Raw genomic sequence first — 27,259 nt, forward strand, 5'->3', positions numbered from 1 at the left:
CTGATGTAGGTCACAGATAGAAGCTGAATGGCTACACATTAAGGGAGGGGGCATGGCTTTACATTGCGTGACTCTTTGGGCACTCTTGATTCGATCACATTAACATAAATAAACAAATCCTCTTATAATCAGCACCTCAATGGGGTTGCGGTCAACCAGAGCCAAGCGAACACACTGCAGGGTCTGCATGGCCTTTTTCATCATCACAAAATGCCACCGCATAATCACTTCCTTTAATCATTAGAGTTATGGATGGACATAACCCAGTGATTAATATTATAATTTATTAACACTGACAAAAATGCTGTTTGAGTCCAAGGTCTCCATTAAAGTAAATAGTCTATGACTTCACGAATATGATTTCACATATCGTATAATTTGATCACCACTCAAAAGCAACATAAACTTTCATATGACAAAAATGTCCATACATAAAGTTTTGTTCATAGAATGTGTAGTCTCTCCTAAGTTCTCTTTCCAAATGCTTGCTTGTCACAAGCACTTAGATCCATGATAACTAAAGGTTTTTGATTGTTATTGTTGTGCAGTGGCTTGCAGCCAATCGATGCATTCACACCAATGAGTAAGGAACCCATGTCTGGGCAGAGCTACAGAATGTTGACTACACCTCAGCAGCTCAGCCACAAGGCTCTACCTGGAAGTGATCAATATCTGAACCACAGGACACATTTCACCTGGAGGATGATGGGAGGTCAGATATGCTGTTGTCTTACTACCTTGTTCAATCCTGTATGGGATGGAAAACAGTCAATGTTCACTACTTATATCATAGAGCCAAGACAAACCATGGAAGACAGTTGAGAGAGAGAGAGAGAGAGAGAGAGAGAGAGAGAGAGAGAGAGAGAGAGAGAGAGAGAGAGAGAGAGAGAGAGAGAGAGAGAGAGAGAGAGAGAGAGAGAGAGAGAGAGAGAGAGAGAGAGAGAGAGAGAGAGAGAGAGAGAGAGAAAGGGCTCTGTGGTGAAAGTGTTGTATGATCCATTAACTTGTTCATATGGACTGAATCAGGTCTGCTTCTCTTTTTGTCCCAGGCATGGACAACATGGACCGAGGTTTCTTCCGGAAGGTGGATGTGCCGGACCACGCTCATTACATCGTGGCCTGCTTTGTCATGGTGATTGGAGCAGTAGGGGTCGGTGGGAACGCCCTGGTGATGTACGCCTTCTTCAGGTAGGCCACAGTACCTGAGGGGAGAATGAAGGAGGGAATATCACTAGTTGGAGGAGAGAGGGCAAGTGTTTCTAGCCTGGGTGCCGGTCTGCACCCAGGCTGAAGTGTTTCAGTTTTCTTCCCTCTAAACCTGTTCTTATTTGATTCACCAAAGTAATTTGTGTTTATTACAGGATAGATTTTACCATGCAGGGTATTTAAAGAGGATATTTGGATATTTTAAGATCTTTGTGGGAACAGGCATGAGAATAGGCATCATCCCAGATTTTCACACCTTTTCGTTTTAGCTGTCAGATTTGTCCTCATCTGTCCTAAACCTGTTCTTTGTGCAATCCTATCCTTTTAAATTCCTCAAAAATGTTTGTGTTCAGCTCTTCAGTAAGGGGCCGATTCAGACGTAGGAAATCTATGCCTTTTTTACAAATTTTGATTTAAGCGCTTCTCAGTAGTGGGTACTCAGACTTACCTTATACACGTGCGTTATGGGCTGTGCAGGTGTGGCTCCCTTGCGCGCACTGAATAAATGTAATTCAACCGCTGAAAACCCTCCCACTTGCTGGCTAACAGATTTTCTCTAGGGGTTTTCATTCAATAGGGTCTTCAGTACATTTATCTAAAGCCATCCCTTTAAATACGGTGTACCTTTAATTTGAATTTTCTCGACAGACTCATTAGAGTATATTGAGAGAACAGGTTCAGAATATTTGAGATCAATGAAAGAAAGCCATCTAAATACATTAATATTTGTCTACTTTTCAGCACCAATTACTAGCTTTGAAAATACTCTGATCTTGTAGATTATTTCGGGTAATGAAAGTATTTATGAATCATGCATAGTAGTGTTGGAGAGCCTTTGCTCACGAAATATATTGGTTAATCAAAAATATTTCAACCATGAAATATTGGAAGATGAGAAAACTGTACAATAGGGGTTGAACAATAGTCCTATAGGCGGGTTGGTTGTTTAGCAACAAAACCGATGCGCGCGCAACCATGGGGCAAAACTGACAGGGTTGGCTTAGATCTGTTTATTGAAAACAAAAATATACATTTGCACATTGAGCACTTGTTGTCGCTCAAATACATCATTACAGTTGTTGGTTAGCTAGCTAGCAATTGTTTTGACATATTAGCATTGACATGAAATCAGTCAAAACAAGACATGGTATCAAGACGAAACTAGATTAAAAAAGTAACTTACATTTCCCCACATGGCAGTTTCTTGTCATTGTGGGTAGCTATCTGGCCATCCAGAATCACAACAACTTGCGGACTTCTGCCCCATTGAAGCGAGCGCATTGCTTTCGTGACGTTGTCAGCCAACCCATCCATAAATGTACCCTAATAATCCTCACTAATCATGGAACTGTGATGACAAAGGTCCAGTCGTTGTGAACCGCGCACTAGGCTCCAGGTTTAAACTGCTATGTATGGTCTGTGTTCCATAATGATTCAAATAGGCTACATGTCCCAAATTATTGCACAACTTGTTACGTTAGCCTAATATAGTCCACTATTGCTAACGACCCTCAGGAACAACCGCACGGACGTGACAGGAAAGAAAGTAAACTAATGATGTATTGGAATAATGCAAAATGTAGGCTACAAATTGAAGGAAACTAACACTAAAGGGACCGTTATTATGTATGTGGGTATTACTGACAGTGGTTTCCGATTGTTCCTAATATTTAATATGAAAACATTTAAAATACAAGTCTGGGAATATAATTAAAACATTCTAGAGAGTCTAAATCAACTCGGTAGGTTCGGTGCTATGGTCAGTGCAGACAGGTTTCCATAAGATACAGCCTCGGCTTGGGTCTTTGAATTTCACACCCGCAAATTATGAAGCCATAGGCCTACAATTAAAATTCGGAATAAAGACACAGCTGTTTATATTTCACTGTGGAAAAGAGGCCGGAATATCTGTCATGTTGATATGCTTTTCATTTTGCTGAAATATGACTGGTTTCACATTGGCTTCCAGCGATCATAAGGTCAAACGGATCTAAAACAATTGTAATTTATGTTTATACTGAACAAAAATATAAACACAACATGTAAAGTGTTGGTCCCATGTTTCATGAGCTGAAATAAAAGATCCCAGAAATTTTCCATATGCACAAAAAGCTTATTTCTCTCAATTTATTTGCACAAATGTGTTTAAATCCCTGTTACTGAGCATTTCTCCTTTGCCAGGATAATCCATCCGACTGACAGGTGTGGCATATCAAGAAGCTGATTAAACAGCATTATCATTGCACATGTGCACCTTGTGCTGGGGACAATAAAAGGCCACTCTAAAATGTGCACAATGCCACAGATTTTAAGGGAGCGTGCAATTGGCATGCTGACTGCAGGAAAGTCCACCAGAGCTGTTGCCAGAGAATTGAATGTTCATTTTTCTACCATAAGCTGCCGCCAACGTCATTTTAGAGAATTTAGCAGTACGTCCAACAGCCTCACAATCACAGACCACGTGTAACCCGCCAGGCCAGGACCTCCACATCTGGTTTCTTCACCTGCAGGTTCATTTGAGACCAGCCACCCGGACAGCTGATGAAACTGTGGGTTTGCACAACTGACACATTTCTGCACAAACTGTCAGAAACCATCTCAGTGAAGCTCATCTGCGTGCTCGTCGTCCTCACCAGGGTCTTGACCTGACTGCAGTTCGGCATCGTAACCGACTTCAGTTGGCAAATGCTCACCTTCGATGGCCACTGGCATGCTGGAGAAGTGTGCTCTTCACAGATGAATCCTGGTATGGGGTCGTGTGGGTGAGCGGTTTGCTGATGTCAACATTGTGAACAGAGTGCCCCATGGTGGCGGTGGGGCTATGGTATGGGCAGGCATAAGCTACGGACAACGAACACAATTGCATTTTATCAATGGCAATTTGAATGCACAGAGATACCGTGACGAGAATTCTTCAGCTGCTCCGGATGACTATGTGATCACGCTCTCCGTAGCCGATGTGAGTAAGACTTTTAAGCAGGTTAACATTCACAAGGCCGCATGGCCAGACGGATTACCAGGACGTGTACTCCGAGCATGTGCCGACCAACTGGCAAGTGTCTTCAATGACATTTTCAACATGTCCCTGACTGAGTCTGTAATACCAACATGTTTCAAGCAGACCACCATAGTCCCTGTGCCCAAGGACACTAAGATAACCTGCCTACATGACTACCGACCCGTAGCACTCACGTCTGTAGCCATGAAGTGCTTTGAAAGGCTGGTCATGGCTCACATCAACACCATTATCCCAGAAACCCTAGTCCCACTCCAATTTGCATACCGCCCCAACAGATCCACAGATGATGCAATCTCTATTGCACTCCACACTGCCCTTTCCCACCTGGACAAGAGGAACACCTACGTGAGAATGGTGTTCATTTACTACAGCTCTGTGTTTAACACCATAGTGCCCTCAAAGCTCATCACTAAGCTAAGGATCCTGGGACTAAACACCTCCCTCTGCAACTGGATCCTGGACTTCCTGACGGGCCGCCCCCAGGTGGTAAGGGTAGGTAACAACACATCTGCCACGCTGATCCTCAACACGGGGGCCCCTCAGGGGTGCGTGCTCAGTCCCCTCCTATACTCCCTGTTCACCCATGACTGCATGGCCAGGCACGACTCCAACACCATCATTAAGCTTGCCGACGACACAACAGTGGTAGGCCTGATCACCGACAACGATGAGACAGCCTATAGGGAGGAGGTCCGAGACCTGGCCGTGTGGTGCCAGGATAACAACCTCTCCCTCAACGTGATCAAGACAAAGGAGATGATTGTGGACTACAGGAAAAAAAAAGAGGACTGAGCATGCCCCCATTCTCATCGACAGGGCTGTAGTGGAACAGGTTGAGAGCTTCAAGTTCCTTGGTGTCCACATCACCAACAAACTATCATGGTCCAAACACACCAAGACAGTCGTGAAGAGGGCACGACAAAGCCTCAGGAGCCTCAGGAGAATGAAAAGATTTGGCATGGGTCCTCAGATCCTCAAAAAGTTATACAGCTGCACCATCGAGAGCATCCTGACTGGTTGCATCACCGCCTGGTATGGCAACTGCTCGGCCTCCGACCGCAAGGCACTACAGAGGGTAGTGCGTACGGCCCAGTACATCACTGAGGCCAAGCTTCCTGCCATCCAGGACCTCTATACCAGGCGGTGTCAGAAGAAGGCCCTCAAAATTTTCAAAGACTCCAGCCACCCTAGTCATAGACTGCTCTCTCTGCTACCGCATGGCAAGCGGTACCGGAGCGCCAAGTCTAGGTCCAAAAGGCTTCTCAACAGCTTCTACCCCCAAGCCATAAGACTCCTGAACAGCTAATCATTGCTACCCGGACTATTTGCACTGCCCCCCCCCCCCCCCCACCCCCACCCCCCTCTTTTATGCTGCTGCTACTCTGTCTATTATTTATGCATAGTCACTTTAACTCTACCCACATGTACATATTACCTCAATTACCTCGACTAGCCGGTGCCCCCGCACATTGACTCTGCACCGGTACCCCCCTGTATATAGCCTCCCTACTGTTATTTTATTTTACTGCTGCTCTTTATTTATTTGCTTTGATTTTTTTTACTTAACACTTTTTTTAAATATATATATATCTTTAAAAAATGCTTTGTTGGTTAAGGGCTTGTAAGTAAGCATTTCACTGTAATGTCTACACCTGTTGTATTCGGCGCATGTGGCAAATACATTTTGATTTGATTTGAGATCCTGAGGCCTGTTGTCGTGCCATTTATCCACTGCCATCACCTCATGTTTTAGCATGATAATGCACAGCCCCATGTCGCAAGGATCTGTACACAATTCCTGGAAGCTGAAAATGTCCCAGTTCTTCCATGGCCTGCATATTCACCAGGTATGTCACCCATTGAGCATGTTTGGGATGCTCTGGATCGACGTGTACGACAGCATGTTTCAGTTCCCGCCAATATCCAGCAACTTTGCACAGCCATTGAAGAGGAGTGGGACAACATTCCACAGGCCATAATCAACCGCCAGATCAACTCTATGCAAAGGAGATGTGTTGCACTGCATGAGGCAAATGGTGGTCACCCCAGATACTGACTGGTTTTCTGATCCATGCCCCTACCTTTTTTTTAAGGTATCTGTGATCAACAGATGCATATCTGTATTCCCAGTCATGTGAAATCCATAGATTAGGGCCTAATGAATTCATTTCAATTGACTGATTTTCTTATATGAACTTTAACTCAGTGAAATCTTTGAAATTGTTGAATGTTGCGTTTATATTTTTGTTCAGTGTACAATCCCCTTATCCAAACGGATTACTCATTTACCTAGCTCTTATCAATAGCTGTTATCAATTTACAAATTACAGTTGTTGGTGAACACATAATTTAGGAGAGGGAGTACAAACCATCGACGCTAGACAGAGAGGAATTTGCTTAATGCAAAAAGGCAGTTTATTAAAACAGAGAGATCTTGTCCTGCTCAAGCTACATGCATGGACCCCAATCAATTGCCTCTTATGGAGACAGTTGAGAAGGATGATTAAAAAGAGTCTACAGCATTACTTTATACAATGTAACATAAAGGAAGGGGTCCTTCTTCTAGTCCCTGATTGGTTCCCGAGGCGTAGGAGGCGGGTCTGCTCTATCCAGAGTAGAAGCCCCATTGGTGCACGGCAGAGTCCTCTGCCCTTGGCACCCGACCAGTAGACAGGGGAGTTGAGAATGAGTGTGCGTGCAGTGAAATGTCTGTGTGTGTCCAGGGAACTCGTTGAGGAGTATCTGTTGATCTATGGCCGGAGGTGGGGGTGTTGTCCTATTATCGCATTCCTAGGCCATCTGGTGAGAAGATAAGGTGTTGTCCTCTGACCTTTTGTTCTCTGACCTGGAACAGCATTTATTGAAAACAGGCTCCAAATGGGTCTTACAGAACATTTTAGTCAGACCAATCTATAACAAATTATATTTACTACGACACAGTGCATGGAGATTGGTGTTATTTCTATCAGAATGTTTTTTTTCACTTGGAACTGATAGGTTGCTCGACCTTATTCATGTTGTCCTCGCGTGTAAAGGTGGTGTAATTATTTGGGAATTAAGTTAAGGTCAAAATACGCATATCTGTAGACTAAACCTCTGCCATACGTATATTTCTGCGATCTCCACCCCAAATGTATATCTGGCTGGCACAGGCATTTCCCCATGCTTATGTTCAAGGTCAGAATATGCATAGAGAGATAGATACGCACGTAACATGGGTCTGAATTCCCCTCTAATAGAGTAGTCACTTTTCATAAATCACTGGCCCTGGTTCATCATTGGCCGAGTGAAAGTGAACCTCTGGTTGCAGCAGGATGACAGGTGTTGTTTTTTCATGTTTGATTTAAAAATATGAAGAGTGGTGGTGGTGTTTTCTTGAGTGTGAAGTGTTTTGACATGGTACTGTTCTGACACTAAGACTTATTTTCGATGGTGCTGGGAGCGACAGAGCGAAGCTTGCTAATGCTGGGTGACAGACAGTGGGCAAGCATTGTCCAGCTAGTTCTCATCCCTAAACTCAAATCAGGAAGTGTTTTATAGTTGGTGTGGACTCATACTTGCCTGACGACTCACATGGAATTCTTCCGCTGCTCTATCGATCGCTACATACATCAGTCTGAATCTGCCCTCATTCAAGTCTTGTGTGGGGATGAGGGGCATTGTACAAAACAAAGTCATCAGCGACTGGATCATCTTTAACCAATCAGAGTATGACAAAGCCAATGATGAATTCACCTAATGTAGCAGGCGTAAAAGAAACGCCTGAGCGGCGTTTCTTTCTTTCTGGTCCTGACAAGAAAAAATAAACTGTCGGGGGAGGTTTTCTTCTGCACTGTTCAACCAAACCATTAAATGTGGAGGAGGAGTTAATGTCTTGTTAATGCAGCCTTGTTAATGTTCAAAAGTGGAAGTCGCGTCACAGGCTCTCTTTCCAGTAATTTTCAAAACGTCGCTTTACCCACGTGTGTTCTGGCTCTGGTCCAACCCATCGGTTTCTGGGACTAATCAGACGGTCCGAATGTGTTCTAATTCTAGAAGGGTCGGGGAGGGAGTCAAATCCAGATTCATTGCAGAGAAGAAATAAAGGTTTGTGGGCGTGGTGTGGCGTTTGGCCAGAGCAATGAGTCTGGGTAGCAGGGTTGGGTTGGTTACTTTCTAAATGTCATCGGTTATAGTTAGTACTTTCACCTTAAGCGGCATCAGAACAAAAATACAAAAATGATCCATTAAACGCATTTGGTGTGTCATCATAGTGGTCTCTGACTTTTGGTCAGACTTGCTCAGGTGGAACAAACTTGCACTTTTTTTCAATGCTGAATATAATGTCTATAGCTAGGATTCCATACAATTGCAGACAGATTTTCATGCGAATATTCATACTTTCCCGAGTCGTAGTGGGAGGACCACACAACATATCATCAGCATGACTCTAAGTTTACTTAAATATGATGGTTATTATATCAATATTTGCGCATAAAGGTGTTTCCACCGCCATTTCTTACATATTTAATTTTACAGACACAAAAAGATCCCACCTTGTCTAGCGTATTTAGTTATGTCGACATTTGGAAAGTTTACCGAAAAAAATTAATTAGCTGTTTCCATGTGAAATTTACTGCCATAAAAAGGTTGGATGGAAACCTGGTTATTGAGAAAACAGAAATGTGTCATAATGTATGTTTTCACAAGTATCCTTTCTGAATTTAAAAGTAATCCAAGAAGTAATCATCTAGTTTTTCAAAAATATCTGTAATCTGATGACAATATTTTTCTGGGAATGTAACTGATTACAGTTCAATTTTTTGTAATCCGATTACATGTAACTGATGGCATGTAACTGATTACATGTAATCAGTTACTGCCCAACCTTGCTGGGTAATAAAATAATATATGCCATTTAGGAGATGCTTTTATCCAAAGCGACTTAGTCATGCATGCATACAGTTTACGTAGCCAAGCAAGACTTATACCAAGGAGAGAATATATTCCTCTAGGAACTGTGACCCTTCATAGGCATTACATAAATCTACTGCACATATTCTACTACTCGGGCAAAGTAGCTAAGGCGCAGGAAGGTAAGGGTTAGAGCTATCCAGGATCCTTGGGACATACATACTTTAAACCTTAACCCCTACAGTTACCCTAACCCTAACCTTAACCATAACCCTTACCTAACCTTAAAGTAACTGTCCAGTGTTTCCAGATTTCTATGAAATATGACCTATAATGAATTACAACATGAGTTAAATCGTTTTCCTTCCACAAAATCGTAGTTAAGTATGTTAAAAAGCAGCTTTTCTGTTTTAGAGTGGTGTGGGCGTACCCCAACAACAGAATGGTGTGGGCGTATACCGGTCATTACAAATATTCATGTAGACCACTGATTGGCTTTTTAAATGTTTTAAACTGTAAACATTTTACATAATGCAATAGGAAAATAGTTTTAATGGACAATATCAATTCCTTATTATTTTTTCCTCATCCTCTATGAGGAAATAGCAAGCATTTATTAAACAGTCTTTTTTAAAGTCTGTTTGAGGTGGGGTTTTTGAAGTGTTTTTTTTCTCAAATGTATGCATTATTTGGGTATAAGTTAACAGAATACTTTAACCCTTACCTTAATCGTTTTAAATGTAAACTTCAATGCGTTGATGTCAGAGTTGGGACGTCCCAGGATCCCATTAAGACTTTTCCAGAAGATAAGAGACCACAGTGAAGAAGAAAGTCTCAGCACTTTTAGTTCAAATGCAAATTCAAGTAATTTCATGTGCTAAGCTTTCCGTCATAGCAGACCTTTGACAGAGCTGACATAGTAGCTAGGTCTACTACTGCTTTGACCGAAAGCTTAGCACATTAAATGACAGACATTTGCATCTGATCTAAGAGCACAGAAACATTTCTCTTCTACTAAGGTATGGCATACCTATGATAGTCATATGCACAGACTACTTATTTGAATGCTTAAAAATGTGTGATCCACTTTGTTTGGTTGCTAGTTCTACAGTGATATCCCATTCTAATATGTTTTCTATTTCTACCTGAGCTGAGAGCTCACTAGGCTGGTATACAGCTACAGTTTAGGTCCTTTGGTAGGAATGTGTCTGAGTCTGAGCTAGGGGCTTTATGATTCTAGCTGTCAAGAGTTCCTGGCTCCACTCAGCAGTAGAGACAACAGTGAGGGAGAGCCAGGTCCCCCAGGTTTTCCTCTAGGAATTTGCCTGTGCTTAGCTCCATTCCGTTTCTTTCTTTTCCTGAAAAACTCCCCAGTGCTTAATAATTACAAGCATACCCATAACATGATGCAGCCACTGCTATACTTATGGAGAGTGGTACTCAGTAACGTGTTTTACTGGATTTGCCCAAAACCAAGAACTAGAAAAAGGTCCCCCAGAGAACATTCCCTTGGGACCATAATGAGATGTCCTAAGGACTAGTTAAATTAACGTCCTGAAAACATCCTAAAAAGATCCTGACATGGTCCTCTATGACGTCCTGGGAACTTACAGGGAACTAGACAAAGGTCCCCCAGTGTCACGACTCCCTCCGAAGCTGCCTCCTCTCCTTGTTCGGGCAGGCTTCGGCATTCGTCTTCACCGGCCTTCTAGCCACTGCCGCTCCTCTTTTCATCATTCCATTTGTTTTGTCTTGTTTTCACACTCAGTCTCTGTATAATTATTCCCTCCTTTCCATGTGGAGGTGTCGCTAGCTCGGTTGAGCATTATGTACTTTTATCGCCGGGATATTCACCTGTGTGTTTTTGTTTTCCCAGTACGCACATAAGGCGCACTGTATTTGGTTTATGCATTGCTGCAAACTGCTGTATTGGACGAATAAACCATATTCTGTGATTCACACCTCCTGCGCCTGACTCCGTCCTAATCACCTGCTACAGAATAACACACCCAACAGCATGGAGTCAGCAGGAGTGGGGTCCGGGAGCATTCCAACATGTTAGCCAGCTTGGGCGAAGCGATGGATCGGGTTCTCCAGGCCGTCCAGCGCCTGGAGAGGAGAGGACCCGATCCTGCGGAACCAGCTGAGCTACCGGATCCAGCCACCCACACACCAGCACCCAGTGGTATTCAACTGTCTCGACCGAGGGAATACGACGGGACAGCTTCCCGCTGCCAGGGTTTCCTCCTGCAGCTGGACCTCTATTTCACCATGGATCGGGAGAAGGTATCTGCCCTCGTCTCCTGTCTCTCGGGAAAGCCCTGGAGTGGGCCAACGCGGTATGGAGTGAAGGAGGAGATGCGTTGGACAGCTACGGAGAGTTCGCTCGCCTCTTCCGGGCAGTCTTTGATCATCCCGCCAAATGAAGAAAGGCGGGCGAGCGTCTGTTCCATCTGAGGCAGGGACGAGGACCGCGCAAGACTTCGCCGTGGAGTTTATAACCCTAGCGGCTGGGTCCGGGTGGAACGAGCGGTACCTCATTGACCAATTCCGATGCAGCCTGCGTGAGGACATCCGAAGGGAGCTAGCCTGCTGGGTTACCACTCTGACCTTCGACCAACTGGTGGACATGACCATCCGGTTGGACAACATACTGGCTTCGAGAGGACGTCCTGGAAGGGGCCTGCCCATTTCACCCCCCCTCACCCCGGCTCACGTTCCGATGGAGCTGGGTGGTGCAGCGGTCCAGAAGAACGGAGGATGACAGATCCAGTGTCACTCTTGTGGCAGAAGAGGACATTCTGCTGCACGATGTCGTCAGAGTTCTTCTGATTCTGGAGACGGCAGGCAGGGCACTCTTGCGTCACCCCAGGTAGCGCAAATCCACACTTGTTCAGAGCCTTCTGCTGCACAGTTAACCATCCACGTCCACTTCCCTGATTACACGGTAGTTCCCCAGTGTAAGGCGCTGGTAGATTCAGGCGCAGTGGGGAACTTTATGGACAGGTCTTTAGCTCTTAGTCTACGTATTACATTGGTTCCCCTGTCTATTCCATTGCCCATCAAAGCACTTGAAAATCGACCATTAGGGTCAGGTTTTGTTAGGGAGGTTACAGCACCAGTCACCATGATTACGCAGGAGACCCATAAGGAGCAAATCACGTTTCATATTATTGACTCCCCTGATTTCCCTGTGGTGTTGGGCCTTCCCTGGCTAGCACTACACGACTCACCTTTTCATGGCCGCAGAGGGCTCTCACGGGGTGGTCGCGAGAGTGTCAGGGTATGTGTCTAGCTGTTTCCGTTGCTGCGACCACAGTGGAAAGTCTAGACAATGCCTCCACCGTGCGCATTCCCCACGAATACCTTGATTTGGCGGATGCTTCTTCCAAAACGCAGGCGACCAAATTACCACCCCATCGCCCAGTGGATTGCGCGATAAACCAGACGCTGTGCTGCCCAGGACTCATGTGTATCCCCTGTCGCAGGCTGAAACGGAGGCTATGGAAACATACAGTGACTTGCGAAAGTATTCACCCCCCTTAGCATTGTTCCTATTTTGTTGCCTTACAACCTTGAATTAAAATTGATTTTGGGGGGGTTTGTATCATTTGATTTACACAGCATGAGTACCACTTAGAAAATGCAAAATATTTTTTGGGTGAAACAAACAATAAATAAGACAGTAAAACAGAAAACTTGAGCGTGCATAGCTATTCACCCCCCTCCAAAGTCAATACTTTGTAGAGCCACCTTTTGCAGCGATTATAGCTGCAAGTCTCTTGGGGTATGTCTCTATAAGCTTGGCACATCTAGCCACTGGGATTTTTGCCCATTCTTCAAGGCAAAACTGCTCCAGCTCCTTCAAGTTGGATGGGTTCTGCTGGTGTACAGCAATCTTTAAGTCATACCACAGATTCTCAATTGGATTGAGGTCTGGTCTTTGACCTGGCCATTCCAAGACATTTAAATATTTCCCCTTAAACCACTTGAGTGTTGCTTTAGCAGTATGCTTAGGGTCATTGTCCTGCTGGCGCAAATCTCTGGAAGACTGAAACAGGTTTCCCTCAAGAATTTCCCTGTATTTAGCGCCATCCATCATTCCTTCAATTCTGACCAGTTTCCCAGTCCCTGCCGATGAAAAACATCCCCACAGCATGATGCTGCCACCACCATACTTCACTGTAGGGATGGTGTTCTCTGGGTGATGAGAGGTGTTGGGTTTGCGCCAGACATAGCGTTTTCCTTGATGGCCAAAAAGCTCAATTTTAGTGTCATCTGACCAGAGTACCTTCTTCCATATGTTTGGGAGTCTCCCACATGCCTTTTGGTGAACACCAAACATGTTTTCTTATTCTTTTCTTTAAACAATGGCTTTTTTTCTGGCCACTCTTCCGTAAAGCCCAGCACTGTGGGGTGTACGGCTTAAAGTGGTCCTATGGACAGATACTCCAATCTCCGCTGTGGAGCTTTGCAGCTCCTTCAGGGTTATTTTGGTCTCTTTGTTGCCTCTCTGATTAATGCCCTCCTTGCCTGGTCCGTGAGTTTTGATGGGTGGCCCTCTCTTGGCAGGTTTGTTGTGGTGCCATATTCTTTCAATTTTTTAATAATGGATTTAATGGTGCTCCGTGGGATGTTCAAAGTTTCGAATTGTTTTTTATAACCCAACCCTGATCTGTACTTCTCCACAACTTTGTCCCTGACCTGTTTGGAGAGCTCTTTTGTCTTCATGGCTTGGTGGTGCCCCTTGCTTAGTGGTGTTGCAGACTCTGGGGCCTTTCAGAACAGGTGTATATATACTGAGATCATGTGACAGATCATGTGACACTTACAGTGAGGGAAAAAGTATTTGATCCCCTGCTGATTGTCTATGTTTGCCCACTGACAAAGAAAATATCAGTCTATAATTTTAATGGTAGGTTTATTTGAACAGTGAAAGACAGAATAACGACAAAATAATCCAGAAAAACACATGTAAAAAATGTTATACATTTATTTGCATTTTAATGAGGGAAATAAGTATTTGACCCCCTCTCAATCAGAAAGATTTCTGGCTCCCAGGTGTTTTTTATACAGGTAACGAGCTGAGATTAGGAGCACACTGTTAAAGGGAGTGCTCCTAATCTCAGCTTGTTACCTGTATAAAAGACACCTGTCCACAGAAGCAATCAATCAATCAGATTCCAAACTCTCCACCATGGCCAAGACCAAAGAGCTCTCCAAGGATGTCAGGGACAAGATTGTAGACCTACACAAGGCTGGAATGGGCTACAAGACCATCGCCAAGCAACTTGGTGAGAAGGTGACAACAGTTGGTGCGATTATTCGCAAATGGAAGAAACACAAAATAACTGTCAATCTCCCTCGGCCTGGGGCTCCATGCAAGATCTCACCTCGTGGAGTTGCAATGATCATGAGAACGGTGAGGAATCAGCCCAGAACTACACGGGAGGATCTTGTCAATGATCTCAAGGCAGCTGGGACCATAGTCACCAAGAAAACAATTGGTAACACACTACGCCGTGAAGGACTGAAATCCTGCAGCGCCCGCAAGGTCACCCTGCTCAAGAAAGCACATATACAGGCCCGTCTGAAGTTAGCCAATGAACATCTGAATGATTCAGAGGAGAACTGGGTGAAAGTGTTGTGGTCAGATGAGACCAAAATGGAGCTCTTTGGCATCAACTCAACTCGCCGTGTTTGGAGGAGGAGGAATGCTACCTATGACCCCAAGAACACCATCCCCACCGTCATGGAGGTGGAAACATTATGCTTTGGGGGTGTTTTTCTGCTAAGGGGACATGACAACTTCACTGCATCAAAGGGACGATGGGCGGGGCCATGTACCATCAAATCTTGGGTGAGAACCTCCTTCCCTCAGCCAGGGCATTGAAAATGGGTCGTGGATGGGTATTCCAGCATGACAATGACCCAAAACACACGGCCAAGGCAACAAAGGAGTGGCTCAAGAAGAAGCACATTAAGGTCCTGGAGGGGCCTAGCCAGTCTCCAGACCTTTTATCCCATAGAAAATCTGTGGAGGGTTGCCAAACGTCAGCCTCGAAACCTTAATGACTTGGAGAAGATCTGCAAAGAAGAGTGTGACAAAATCCCTCCTGAGATGTGTGCAAACCTGGTGGCCAACTACAAGAAACGTCTGACCTCTGTGATTTCCAACAAGGGTTTTGCCACCAAGTACTAAGTCATGTTTTGCAGAGGGGTCAAATACTTATTTCCCTCATTAAAATTCAAATCAATTTATAACATTTTTGACATGCGTTTTTCAGGACTTTTTTGTTGTTATTCGGTCTCTCACTGTTCAAATAAACCTACCATTAAAATTATAGACTGATTATTTCTTTGTCAGTGGGCAAACATACAAAATCAGCAGGGGTTCAAATACATTTTTCCCTCACTGTAGATTGCACACAGGTGGACTTTATTTAACTAATTATGTGCCTTCTGAAGGTAATTGGTTACACCAGATCTTATTTAGGGGCTTCATAGCAAAGGGGCACGCACCACTTTTCCGTTATTTATTTTGTATAATTTTTTTAAACAAGTTATTTTTTTCATTTCACCTTATCAATTTCGACTATTTTGTGTATGTCCATTACATGAAATCCAAATAAAAATCCATTTAAATTACAGGTTGTAATGCAACAAAATAGGAAAAACGCCAAGGGGGATGAATACTTTTGCAAGGAACTGTACGTCTCAGAGTCTCTGCGTCAGGGGTTCATACGTCCCTCCACTTCACCCGCCTACTCAAGTTTCTTTTTCGTGAAGAAGAAGGACGACGGTCTGCACCCTTGCATTGATTACCGTGCACTTAATAAAACTACAGTTCGCTGTAGTTATCCTCTACCCCTCATTTCCTCTGTGATCGAATCAATGCATGGGGCGTGCTTCTTCACGAAATTAGATCTCGGGAGTGCATACAACCTGGTGTGTGTCCGGGAAGGGGATGAATGGAAGACAGCATTTAGCACCACCACGGGGCATTATGAATACCTTGTGATGCCGTACGGGTTGATGAATGCTCCATCAGTCTTCCAGTCCTTTGTGAACGAGGTGTTTCGGAACATGCTTGGTCGCGGTGTGATGGTCTACATCGATGACATCCTGGTGTATTCCGCTACGCGCGCCGAGCATGTGCCCTTGGTTCACAGAGTGCTTGGCCGACTGTTGGAGCATGACCTGTATGCCAAGGCAGAAAAATGTCTGTTCTTCCAACAATACGTCTCCTTCCTCGGATACCGCATCACCACCTCAGGTGTGGAGATGGAGGGAGACCACATTTCAGCCGTGGTAATTGGCCGACTCCAACCACGGTAAAGCAGGGGCAGCGCTTCATTGGCTTTGCCAATTACTATCAGAGGTTTATCCGGGGCATTGGCAAGGTCGCAGCCCCCATCACCTCTCTTGAAGGGTGGGCCGTCCCGGCTCCACAGGTCTGCTGAGGCTGACAGGGCTTTCAGTAACCTGAGGGCTCTGTTCACCTCACCCCTTGTACTGGCCCATCCCGATCCATCATTGCCGTTCATAGTGGAGGTGGACGCGTCCGAAGTAGTGGTAGGCACTGCTTGGACACGCCACCCAAACTCCGCCCCGTGCCTTCTTCTCTAAGAAGCTCAGCCAGGCGGAGCAGAACTATGACGTTGGTGATCGGGAGCTGTTGGCTGTTGTCAGAGCCCTGACAGCGTGGAGGCACTGGCTCGAGGGGGCTAAGCACCCTTTCCTCGTCTGGACTGACCACCGTAACCTGGAGTACATCCGGGCAGCGATGAGGCTGAACTCTTGCCAGGCCAGGTGGGCCTTGTTCTTCACCCAGTTTGATTTCACGCTGTCCTATATACCAGGCACTAAGAGCGTGAAGGCTGACACAGAGGAGAGACAACACCCCCATACTCCCGGCCTCCTGCATTGTGGCGCCGGTGATGTGGGCGGTGGACGTGGACATAGAGCGGGCATTACGCACAGAGCCATCTCCACCTCAGTGTCCCACTGGGCGTAGGTACAGTGGGGAGAACAAGTATTTGATACACTGCCGATTTTGCAGGTTTTCCTACTTACAAAGCATGTAGAGGTCTGTAATTTTTATCATAGGTACACTTCAACTGTGAGAGACGGAATCTAAAACAAAAATCCAGAAAATCACATTGTATGATTTTTAAGTAATTAATTTGCATTTTATTGCATGACATAAGTATTTGATACATCAGAAAAGCAGAACTTAATATTTGGTACAGAAACCTTTGTTTGCAATTACAGAGAACATATGTTTCCTGTAGGTCTTGACCAGGTTTGCACACACTGCAGCAGGGATTTTGGCCCACTCCTCCATACAGACCATCTCCAGATCCTTCAGGTTTTGGGGCTGTCGCTGGGCAATACAGACTTTCAGCTCCCTCCAAAGATTTTCTATTGGGTTCAGGTCTGGAGACTGGCTAGGCCACTCCAGGACCTTGAGATGCTTCTTACGTAGCCACTCCTTAGTTGCCCTGGCTGTGTGTTTCGGGTCGTTGTCATGCTGGAAGACCCAGCCACGACCCATCTTCAATGCTCTTACTGAGGGAAGGAGGTTGTTGGCCAAGATCTCGCGATACATGGCCCCATCCATCCTCCCCTCAATACGGTGCAGTCGTCCTGTCCCCTTTGCAGAAAAGCATCCCCAAAGAATGATGTTTCCACCTCCATTCTTCACGGTTGGGATGGTGTTCTTGGGGTTGTACTCATCCTTCTTCTTCCTCCAAACACGGCGAGTGGAGTTTAAACCAAAAAGCTCTATTTTTGTTTCATCAGACCACATGACCATCTCCCATTCCTCCTCTGGATCATCCAGATGGTCATTGGCAAACTTCAGACGGGCCTGGACATGCGCTGGCTTGAGCAGGGGGACCTTGCGTGCGCTGAAGGATTTTAATCCATGACGGCGTAGTGTGTTACTAATGGTTTTCTTTGAGACTGTGGTCCCAGCTCTCTTCAGGTCATTGACCAGGTCCTGCTGTGTAGTTCTGGGCTGATCCCTCACCTTCCTCATGATCATTGATGCCCCACGAGGTGAGATCTTGCATGGAGCCCCAGACCGAGGTTGATTGACCGTCATCTTGAACTTCTTCCATTTTCTAATAATTGCGCCAACAGTTGTTGCCTTCTCACCAAGCTGCTTGCCTATTGTCCTGTAGCCCATCCCAGCCTTATGCAGGTCTACAATTTTATCCCTGATGTCCTTACACAGCTCTCTGGTCTTGGCTATTGTGGAGAGGTTGGAGTCTGTTTGATTGAGTGTGTGGACAGGTGTCTTTTATACAGGTAACGAGTTCAAACAGGTGCAGTTAATACAGGTAATGAGTGGAGAACAGGAGGGCTTCTTAAAGAAAAACTAACAGGTCTGTGAGAGCCGGAATTCTTACTGGTTGGTAAGTGATCAAATACTTATGTCATGCAATAAAATGCAAATTAATTACTTAAAAATCATACAATGTGATTTTCTGGATTTTTGTTTTAGATTCCGTCTCTCACAGTTGAAGTGTACCTATGATAAAAATTACAGACCTCTACATGCTTTGTAAGTAGGAAAACCTGCAAAATCGGCAGTGTATCAAATACTTGTTCTCCCCACTGTATATGCCGTCTAGTGTCTGTGATCGTCTTATCTATTGGGCACACACGTCCCCCTCCTCTGGTCACCCAGGCATCGGCCGTACAGTGCTCTGCCTTAACGGGTAGTACTGGTGGCCTACCTTGGCTAAGGACGTGAGGGTGTATGTCTCCTCCTGCTTGTTGTGCGCTCAGAGTAAGGCACCTAGGCACCTTCCAGCGGGTAAGTTACATCCCTTACCAGTTCCACAACGGCCATGGTCCCACTTATTGATCAATTTTCTGACTGATCTTCCCCTCTCGCAGGGTAACACCATCATCCTGGTCGTTGTGGACCGCTTTTCTAAAGCCTGACGCCTCCTTCCTCTGCCCAGTCTCCCAACAGCCCTGCAAACTGTGGAGGCCTATTTTACTCATGTCTTCCGGCACTACGGGGTGCCAGAGGACATAGTGTCTGACCGGGGTCCCCAGTTTACATCAAGGGTCTGGAAGGCGTTCATGGAACGTCTGGGGGTCTCGGTCAGCCTGACCTCTGGGTTTCACCCTGAATCTAATGGGCAGGTGGAACGAGTGAATCAGCATGTGGGTAGGTTCCTGCGGTCCTACTGCCAGGACCGGCCGGGGGAGTGGTCCGGGGTTCTTGCCATGGGCCGAATATGCCCAGAACTCTCTCCGCCACTCCTCCACTAACATGTCCCCATTTCAATGTGTTTTAGGGTATCAGCCGTTCCTGGCACCGTGGCATCAAAGCCAGACCGAAGCTCCAGCGGTGGACGACTGGTTTCGGCGCGGAGGAGACGTGGAACGCAGTCCACCTCCAGCGTGCCGTGCGTCGCCAGAAGTCCAACGCTGACCGCCATCGCAGTGAGGCCCCTGTCTTTGTACCAGGTGATTGGGTCTGGCTCTTGACCCGGAACCTGCCCCTCCGCCTGCCCTGCTGGAAGCTGAGCCCGCTGTTTGTGGGGCCGTTCAAAGTCCTGAGGAGAGTAAACAAGGTGACGTATAGGTTGCTGCTCCCTCCTGATTACCGTACTAACCCCTCGTTTCACGTGTCTCTCCTCAGGCCGGTGGTGGCTGTTCCGCTCCAGGAGTCTGAGGTGCGGGAGGTCCCTCTGGACATCAAGGGGGCCCCGGCGTACTACGTCCGTTCCATCCTGGAATCGAGGCTTTGAGCGGGGGGCCTTCAGTACCTCGTGGAGTGGGAGGGGTACGGTCCGGAGGGGCGGTGCAGGGTCCCGGTGAAGGATGTCCTCGATCCCTCCCTGTTGCGGGATTTCCACCGTCGCCATCCGGATCGCCCTGCTCCGCGTCCTCCTGGCCATCCCCAGGGCCGGTGTCGGGGTGGGGGGGGGGGTACTGTCACGACTCCCTCCGAAGCTGCCTCCTCTCCTTGTTCGAGCAGGCTTCGGCGTTCGTCGTCACCGGCCTTCTAGCCACTGCCGCTCCTCTTTTCATCATTCCATTTGTTTTGTCTTGTTTTCACACACACCTGGTACATATCTCCTCATCAGTCTCTGTATGATTATTCCCTCTGCTCCCCATGTCTTTGTGTGTTATTGTTTCCATGTGGAGGTGTCACTAGCTCGGTTGAGCATTATGTACTTTTATCGCCGGGATATTCACCCGTATGGCTTTTGTTTTCCCAGTACACACCTAAGGCACACTGTATTTGGTTTACGCATTGCTGCGAACTGCTGTATTGGACGAATAAACCATATTCTGTGATTCACACCTCCTGCCCCTGACTCCGTCCTAATCACCCGCTACACCCAGAGAACGTTCCCTTGGGATGATCACACAACGTTCTTAGAATGTTCTCAGAATGTCAGAGGGATAACGTCATGCCGAATCCCTTAAGGGAGTTAATGGGAATGTCGTCAAATGTCCTCAGGATGTCCCCTGATTGCTGGGGACAGTACTGTACATTTCTTTTCAACTTACACAAACATTTGTTTAAGAATGTGTTATTTTTTGGGCATTTGTGCAGTCTAACTTTGCTTTGGTTGTTGTTAAAGATTATGTTGCTGGGAGGAATGAGAAGGGCTAGTACCCGAGACACAAACACCACTAAGCAAGGGGCACCACCAAGCAAGCAGCACCATGAAGACCAAGGAGCTCTCCAAACAGGTCAGGGACAAAGTTGTGGAGAAGTACAGATCAGGGTTGGGTTTTTAAAAAATATCCGAAACTTTGAACATCCCACGGAGCACCATTAAATCCATTATTCAAAAATGGAAAGAATATGGCACCACAACAAACCTGCCAAGAGAGGGCTGCAAGGAGACCAAAGATTACCCTGAAGGAGCTGCAAAGCTCCACAGCGGAGTTTGGAGTATCTGTCCATAGGACCACTTTAAACCGTACACTCCACAGAGCTGGGCTTTACGAAAGAGTGGCCAGAAAAAAGCCATTGCTTAAAGAAAAAAATAAGAAAACACGTTTGGTGTTCGCCAAAAGGCATGTGGGAGACTCCCCAAACATATGGAAGAAGGTACTCTGGTCAGATGAAACTAAAATTGAGCTTTTTGGCCATCAAGTGAAACGCTATGTCTGGCGCAAACCCAACACCTCTCATCACCCCGAGAACACCATCCCCACAGTGAAGCATGGTGGTGGCAGCATCATGCTGTGGGGATGTTTTTCATCGGCAGGGACTTGGAAACTGGTCAGAATGGTAGGAATGATGGATGGCGCTAAATACAGGGACATTATTGAGGGAAACCTGTTTCAGTCTTCCAGAGATTTGAGACTGGGACGGAGGTTCACCTTCCAGCAGGACAATGACCCTAAGCATACTGCTAAAGCAACACTCAAGTGGTTTAAGGGGAAACATTTAACTGTCTTGGAATGGCCTAGTCAAAGCCCAGACCTCAATCCAATTGAGAATCTGTGGTATGACTTAAAGATTGCTGTACACCAGCGGAACCCATCCAACTTGAAGGAGCTTGAGCAGTTTTGCCTTGAAGAATGGGCAAATATCCCAGTGGCTAGATGTGCCAAGCTTATAGAGACATACCCCAAGAGAGGTGGATCTGCAAAGTATTGACTTTTGGGGGGTAAATAGTTATGCACGCTCAAGTTTTCTGTATTTTTTGTCTTATTTCTTGTTTGTTTCACAAGAAAAAATATTTTGCGTCTTCAAAGTGGTAGGCATGTTGTGTAAATCAAATGATACAAACCCCCCAAAAATATATTTTATTTCCAGGTTGTAAGGCAACAAAATAGGAAAAATATATTTATCTTCAAATCCCTTAAGGGAAGGTGTAGTCCCCTTGTTTTTTGGTGAATAATTTTTACACCCTAGATCAGTGGTCACCAACCGGTCGATCGCGATCGACTAGCTTATCTTCAAGGCATTCCTAGTCAATCACCAAACATTTCTGTAGAAAAGCCAATGATAAATGGCTGCTGTTTTTATGAGTGAGTTCATGTTACATTTTTTATTAAGCACTGTCAACACTGTTTTTATTCAACACCATTACAAAACATAAAACGCGCTTCTCTGTACTTCCACTCGCACTGCAGCTGCAATGAGTAGCCAAGTGTATTGATAGCCCTGTGTTTTTATTATTATTAGCAGCTCATCTTGTCTATTTTAATATCAAGGAATATTTCACTTTGTCTGGTCATAGGAACAACATGAATTTGTGTATGAGGCAGATGCGGTGCGACTCGTTTCGCCATCAGGTTGAAGATGGTCCCCTGTCTCTGGTCAGTCTCACCAGAGGAAAGGAAGGGGAGAGCAGGGACCGTGAGAAGCGGATGGAGGACCCTCTGCTGTGCTCTCCCTCCCTATGCTGAGACTATTGCCGTGTTCAAAACAACTGGGAACTCTGAAAAAAACAGTCATCCAACTCGGAATTCCAAGTCAGAAATTCAGGCATCTTTCTAGAGCTCCGACATTCCAATAATTTGACCTAATTTCTTCAGAGTTCCCAGTTGTCTTGAAAGCACCATGACCATCAGATGCAGGTACCATCAGTCCAGTAAAATAAAAAAGCACATTATTTCAATGTATGCTTTGCAATGCCTAGCAAGTGCTAAAAGCTAGGTGGTTTTTGGTATGCACATCCTTTATGAAACTTTCCAATTCTTCAAATCATGTTTAAATGTAATTGTTGTGTCTGGCGAGTTGACTGCCTGTACAATCTGAATTATTCTAAAATGGTTGGTAGATCCATTATTTTACCATCTTTATACAAATAAGACATGGTGCAAATCCCATCTGTAGCCAATCTCTCCACAATATTGGTCTGTGTGGATTGCTCCAGATGGTTGCTTGAAAAGAGGTACATAAGGAGACTGCATTTTTATTTCCAATAATTTAAAGAACGTTCCAAGAAGCAGATATTGTTGGATGGTCTTTCAGATATTCGGGTAGTATTCAGTTTGCTATCAGCCTAAGTGGCATGGGGTGAGACATTTCTTCAATTTCTAACCAAGTAGGGGGTTATGTTGGTGGGTAGAGACAGTATATGGTTTGTCTTGTTACATATGACATGTAATATGTTTTTAATATCCGGAAGGGCATCATAGGTTTATCTAAGGCAAGGTTGCTCTGAATTCCATACATTTTGTGATCATTTCATCAATCTTCTTTAAAAAGTATTGTGGTAAATTGAGGCAACATACTTAGATTGTAATTGATTGTTGGAGCCACTGTCATTTTTATTATTACAATTATTGCTTGGAACTTTAAAAAGAGGGAGGACCATCTCACAAAGTCTGCTTTCAAGGAATTCACAATAGCTTCCAAGTTCTCTTCAACCATGAACTTGATATTTGATGACAGGAAAATACCAAGATATTTCAGACCATCTGGTGCCAAAACAAAACTGAAATCTGACATATCGTCTTCAATACATAGATCATTTATCGGAGTAACCTCTGACTTTTTCCAGTAATTGACATTTTATGATTCCTAAAAAAAGAACATTTCATCTGCGTACATTGCCAGTTTATGCTCATGCTTTCCCACCACAATAGCTTCAATATCACTTCGGTGTCTTATGGCTTCTGGTAATGGTTCTAACGCTAAAACAAAGATCAAGGGAGACATCGAATATTCCTGTCTTTCGCCCCTCTCCAACGTAAAGAAAGGAGATATAATGCCATTTGTTGTTACTGCTGCTCTAGGGCTATTTTATATACTGGAGACACATCCTATAAACAACAGACCAAACCCAAATCTTTCCATTGTATAAAATAAATACTTCATCAAATGCTTTTTCAGCATCAAATTATAATCCTGCAGCTGGTACCTTCAATATCTTAGCTTTATGCACCATATTATAAAATGTCCTTGCATTGTCTGAGCTATATCGATTTGATACTAAACCAACCTGGCCAGTTGAAATCAAAGGGTGAATAACTTTCCCAAGTCTGTTTTCTTATAGTTTAGAAAGTATCTTAAAAATCAACATTCAGTAAAGCGATTGGTCTATGTTTTTGAGCATTGAGACAGGTCTTTTCCCCCATAGGAATGAGCGTGATAATTGCCTCAGCAGTAGTTCCATTCACAGTATCGTGCTCCAAAAAAGAATTATGCAGTCTAAGCAGTATTGGTGAAAGTATAGTTACAAACTGCTTATAAAATTCGGAGGTATCACTTCCCAGTGCCTTTGATTTTGGTAGCTCTAAAATGGCATTGTGGATTTCCTGCATTGAGATTGGCTCATCCAATTAGGTCTTAAGCTCATTGTGCAACTTTGGTAACTAAAAGGAATCAAAAAAAGTCTCAAGGTCTTTCTCAGTACAATGTTGGTAGAAATTAAATAATTATTTGTTCATTTCAGCTGGTTAAGTTAATACGGTACCAGTAGCATTCTTTATGGAGGGAATATGATTGTGTTGTCCTTTTCTTTATTGTTCTTGCCAGCAGTTTTCCAGCCTTGTCCCCCTCTTCATAGTATGTCAACCTTCAGTATGCTAATTCTGCTTCAATTGCTTTCATGTGCAATGTGTTGTATTGATGTTTAAATTGTAACAATTTTGCTGATTTACATTAGGGACATTCATAGTAGAATTACCTCATTCTAGCACTTTACTTTCCAACTATGATTCTTTTTCAAGTCGTTTCCTCATTTTCCAGACAGAATGGCGCTGCAATGGATAGCTGCTGTTTTATTTTGGGGTGTTTTTTTTACATAATGTTTCCGCCATCGTATCCTATGACTGAAAAGAGCTTCTGGACATCAGAACAGTGATCAATAACCTCTATTTGGATGAAGATTTCTACTTCAAAGAGTCGGAGGCGCAGGACATACTGCTCACCCCGGACTAGGCCCTAATCCCAGAGACTAGGAAAAGAAAAAGGCGGCGTAAAATGAAGAACGCAGCTAGCTGTGAGAACTAATGTGAATTGCAGGACACATTGATCATCGACACTTTGATGTTCGGTTCTCGGGGTAGCGCTCGGGGTTAGGTTTGGGCCGCGGAGCTCCGACCGCCGACCTGAACCGAATTGAGAAGATGAGCCCGGGCGCCCGGCCACACTCCATTCACTTTGACTACGACCTCAGACCTGACAAACTACGTCGGCGAGAACATAAACCACCTCCACCCTCCCTTTTATTGGTGACGTACAATCACTGGAGAACAAACTGGACGAGCTCCGTTCGAGACTATCCTATCAATGGGACCTGAAGAACTGTAATATCCTATGTTTCTCAGAGTTGTGGCTGAACAAGGACATGGATAATATATCTAGCTGGTTTTTCTACGCATCGGTAGGACAGAATGGTAGCGTCGGGTAAGCTCATGGAGGAAGGTGTGTGTCTCTGTCAGCAACAGCTGGTGCGCAATCTCTAATATAAGTCTCAAGGTTCTGCTCGCCTGGGTTAGAATGCTTCATGATAAGCTGTAGACCACACTATTTACCAAGAGAGATATCTATATATATCATAGCTGTCTATTTGCCACCACAAACCGATGATGGCACTAAGACCTGACTCACAAAGCTGTATAAGGCCATATGCAAACAAGGTCATGCTCATCCATAGGCGGTGCTCCTAGTGGCCGGTGATTTTAATGCAGGAAAACTGAACTCCGTCTCACCTCATTTCTACCAGCATGTCACCTGTGCAACTAGAGACGAAAAATTGGACCACAACTCTATGTCCTTCTGATTCCTGCTTAAAAGCAAAAACTCAAACAGGAAGTACCAGTGACACGCACAATATGGTGCAATGCTAAGCTACACGACTGTTTCGCTAGCACAGACTGGAATATGTTTCGGGATTCATCTGATGGCATTGATGAGTTTACCACATCAGTCACTGGCTTCATTAATAAGTGCATCAACAACGTCGTCCCCACAGTGACCGTAAGTACATATCCCAACCAAAAGCCGTAGATTACAGGCAACATCCGCACTGAGCTAAAGGCTAGAGCTGCCACTTTCATGGAGCGGGACACTAATCCGGACGCTTATAAAAAATCCCGCTGCGCCTTCCGACAAACCATCAAACAGGCAAAACGTCAATACAGGACTAAGTGGCAGGGCTTGCAAAGGGAAATCCTGCCGCGAGCTGCCTAAACTCTGATTTACCACCCCAAAATATACCTGCACAACATCTATTTGTGCCTCTACCGGATGGAAACTAGAAGTGTAATGGCTGCGTTCAATGCAATGGCACTTACAAATGTAGATCCTTCAATCACCCCCAAACAGGGAAACAGATCCCAATCAAAGGTGTTATCACGTGCTCCACTAAGGCAGTTATTTATCTTATAACTTGTCCTTGTGGTAAAAATGTGTGGGTAATGTGGGTAAAACAAGGCGCGAATTAAAAGTACGAATCTCTGAGCATCGTTGCACCATTCGGTGCAAAAACGACATAACCAGTCGCGGCCCACCTTTTGGAAGCGAACCACTCGATTTTGTCCCTACGTTATATCGGCATCGAACATGTCACCCTCCCTAGGAGAGGGGGTGACCTCGACAATTTATTGTTAAAATGAGAGGCTGCCTGGATCTTTCATTTAAAAACCCTTTCTCCCTTCGGTCTCAACATAGACTTTGATCTGAAGCCATTCTTGTGAATATTGTGATTTTGCTATTCATTGTAAATGTTTGTAGGCCTATCACACTCTCCGTAGCCAATGTGAGTAAGACCTGTAAATAGGTTTAACATTCACAAGGCCACAGGGCCAGACAGATTACCAGGACGTGTACTCAGAGCATGCGTTGACCAGCTGGCAAGTGTCTTCACTGACATTTTCAACCTCTCCCTGACCCAGTCTGTAATACCTACATATTTCAAGCAGACCACCATAGTCCCTGTGCCCAAGAACGCCAAAGTAACCTGTCTAAATGACTATCGCCCTGTAACACTCACATCTGTAGCCATGAAATGCTTTGAAAGGCTCATCATGGCTCACATCAACATCATCATCCCAGACACCCTGGACCCACCTAATTCGCATACCGCCCCAACATATCCACAGATGATGCAATCTCTATTGCGCTACATTCTGCCCTTTCCCAGCGTCAGCAAGACAAAGAAACTGATCGTGGACTACAGGAAACGGAGAGCC

The 27,259-nt window shown here is 45.0% G+C and overlaps 1 protein-coding gene across 1 annotated transcript in view; it reads left to right on the forward strand.

Annotated features, from left to right (window-relative positions):
- The first annotated feature begins 1,048 nt into the window (after nt 1-1,048).
- LOC121583222 (melanopsin-B-like) overlaps nt 1,049-27,259 on the forward strand; it is a 43,013-nt gene continuing 16,802 nt past the window's right edge. The window contains exon 1 of the mRNA XM_045225402.1: nt 1,049-1,188. Coding sequence (XP_045081337.1) covers nt 1,052-1,188 — 137 coding nt within the window. The 5' untranslated portion in view covers nt 1,049-1,051. The remainder of the gene's footprint in view (nt 1,189-27,259) is intronic.

Source organism: Coregonus clupeaformis, chromosome 15 (assembly GCF_020615455.1).
Source record: "Coregonus clupeaformis isolate EN_2021a chromosome 15, ASM2061545v1, whole genome shotgun sequence".
Lineage (NCBI taxonomy): Eukaryota > Metazoa > Chordata > Actinopteri > Salmoniformes > Salmonidae > Coregonus > Coregonus clupeaformis.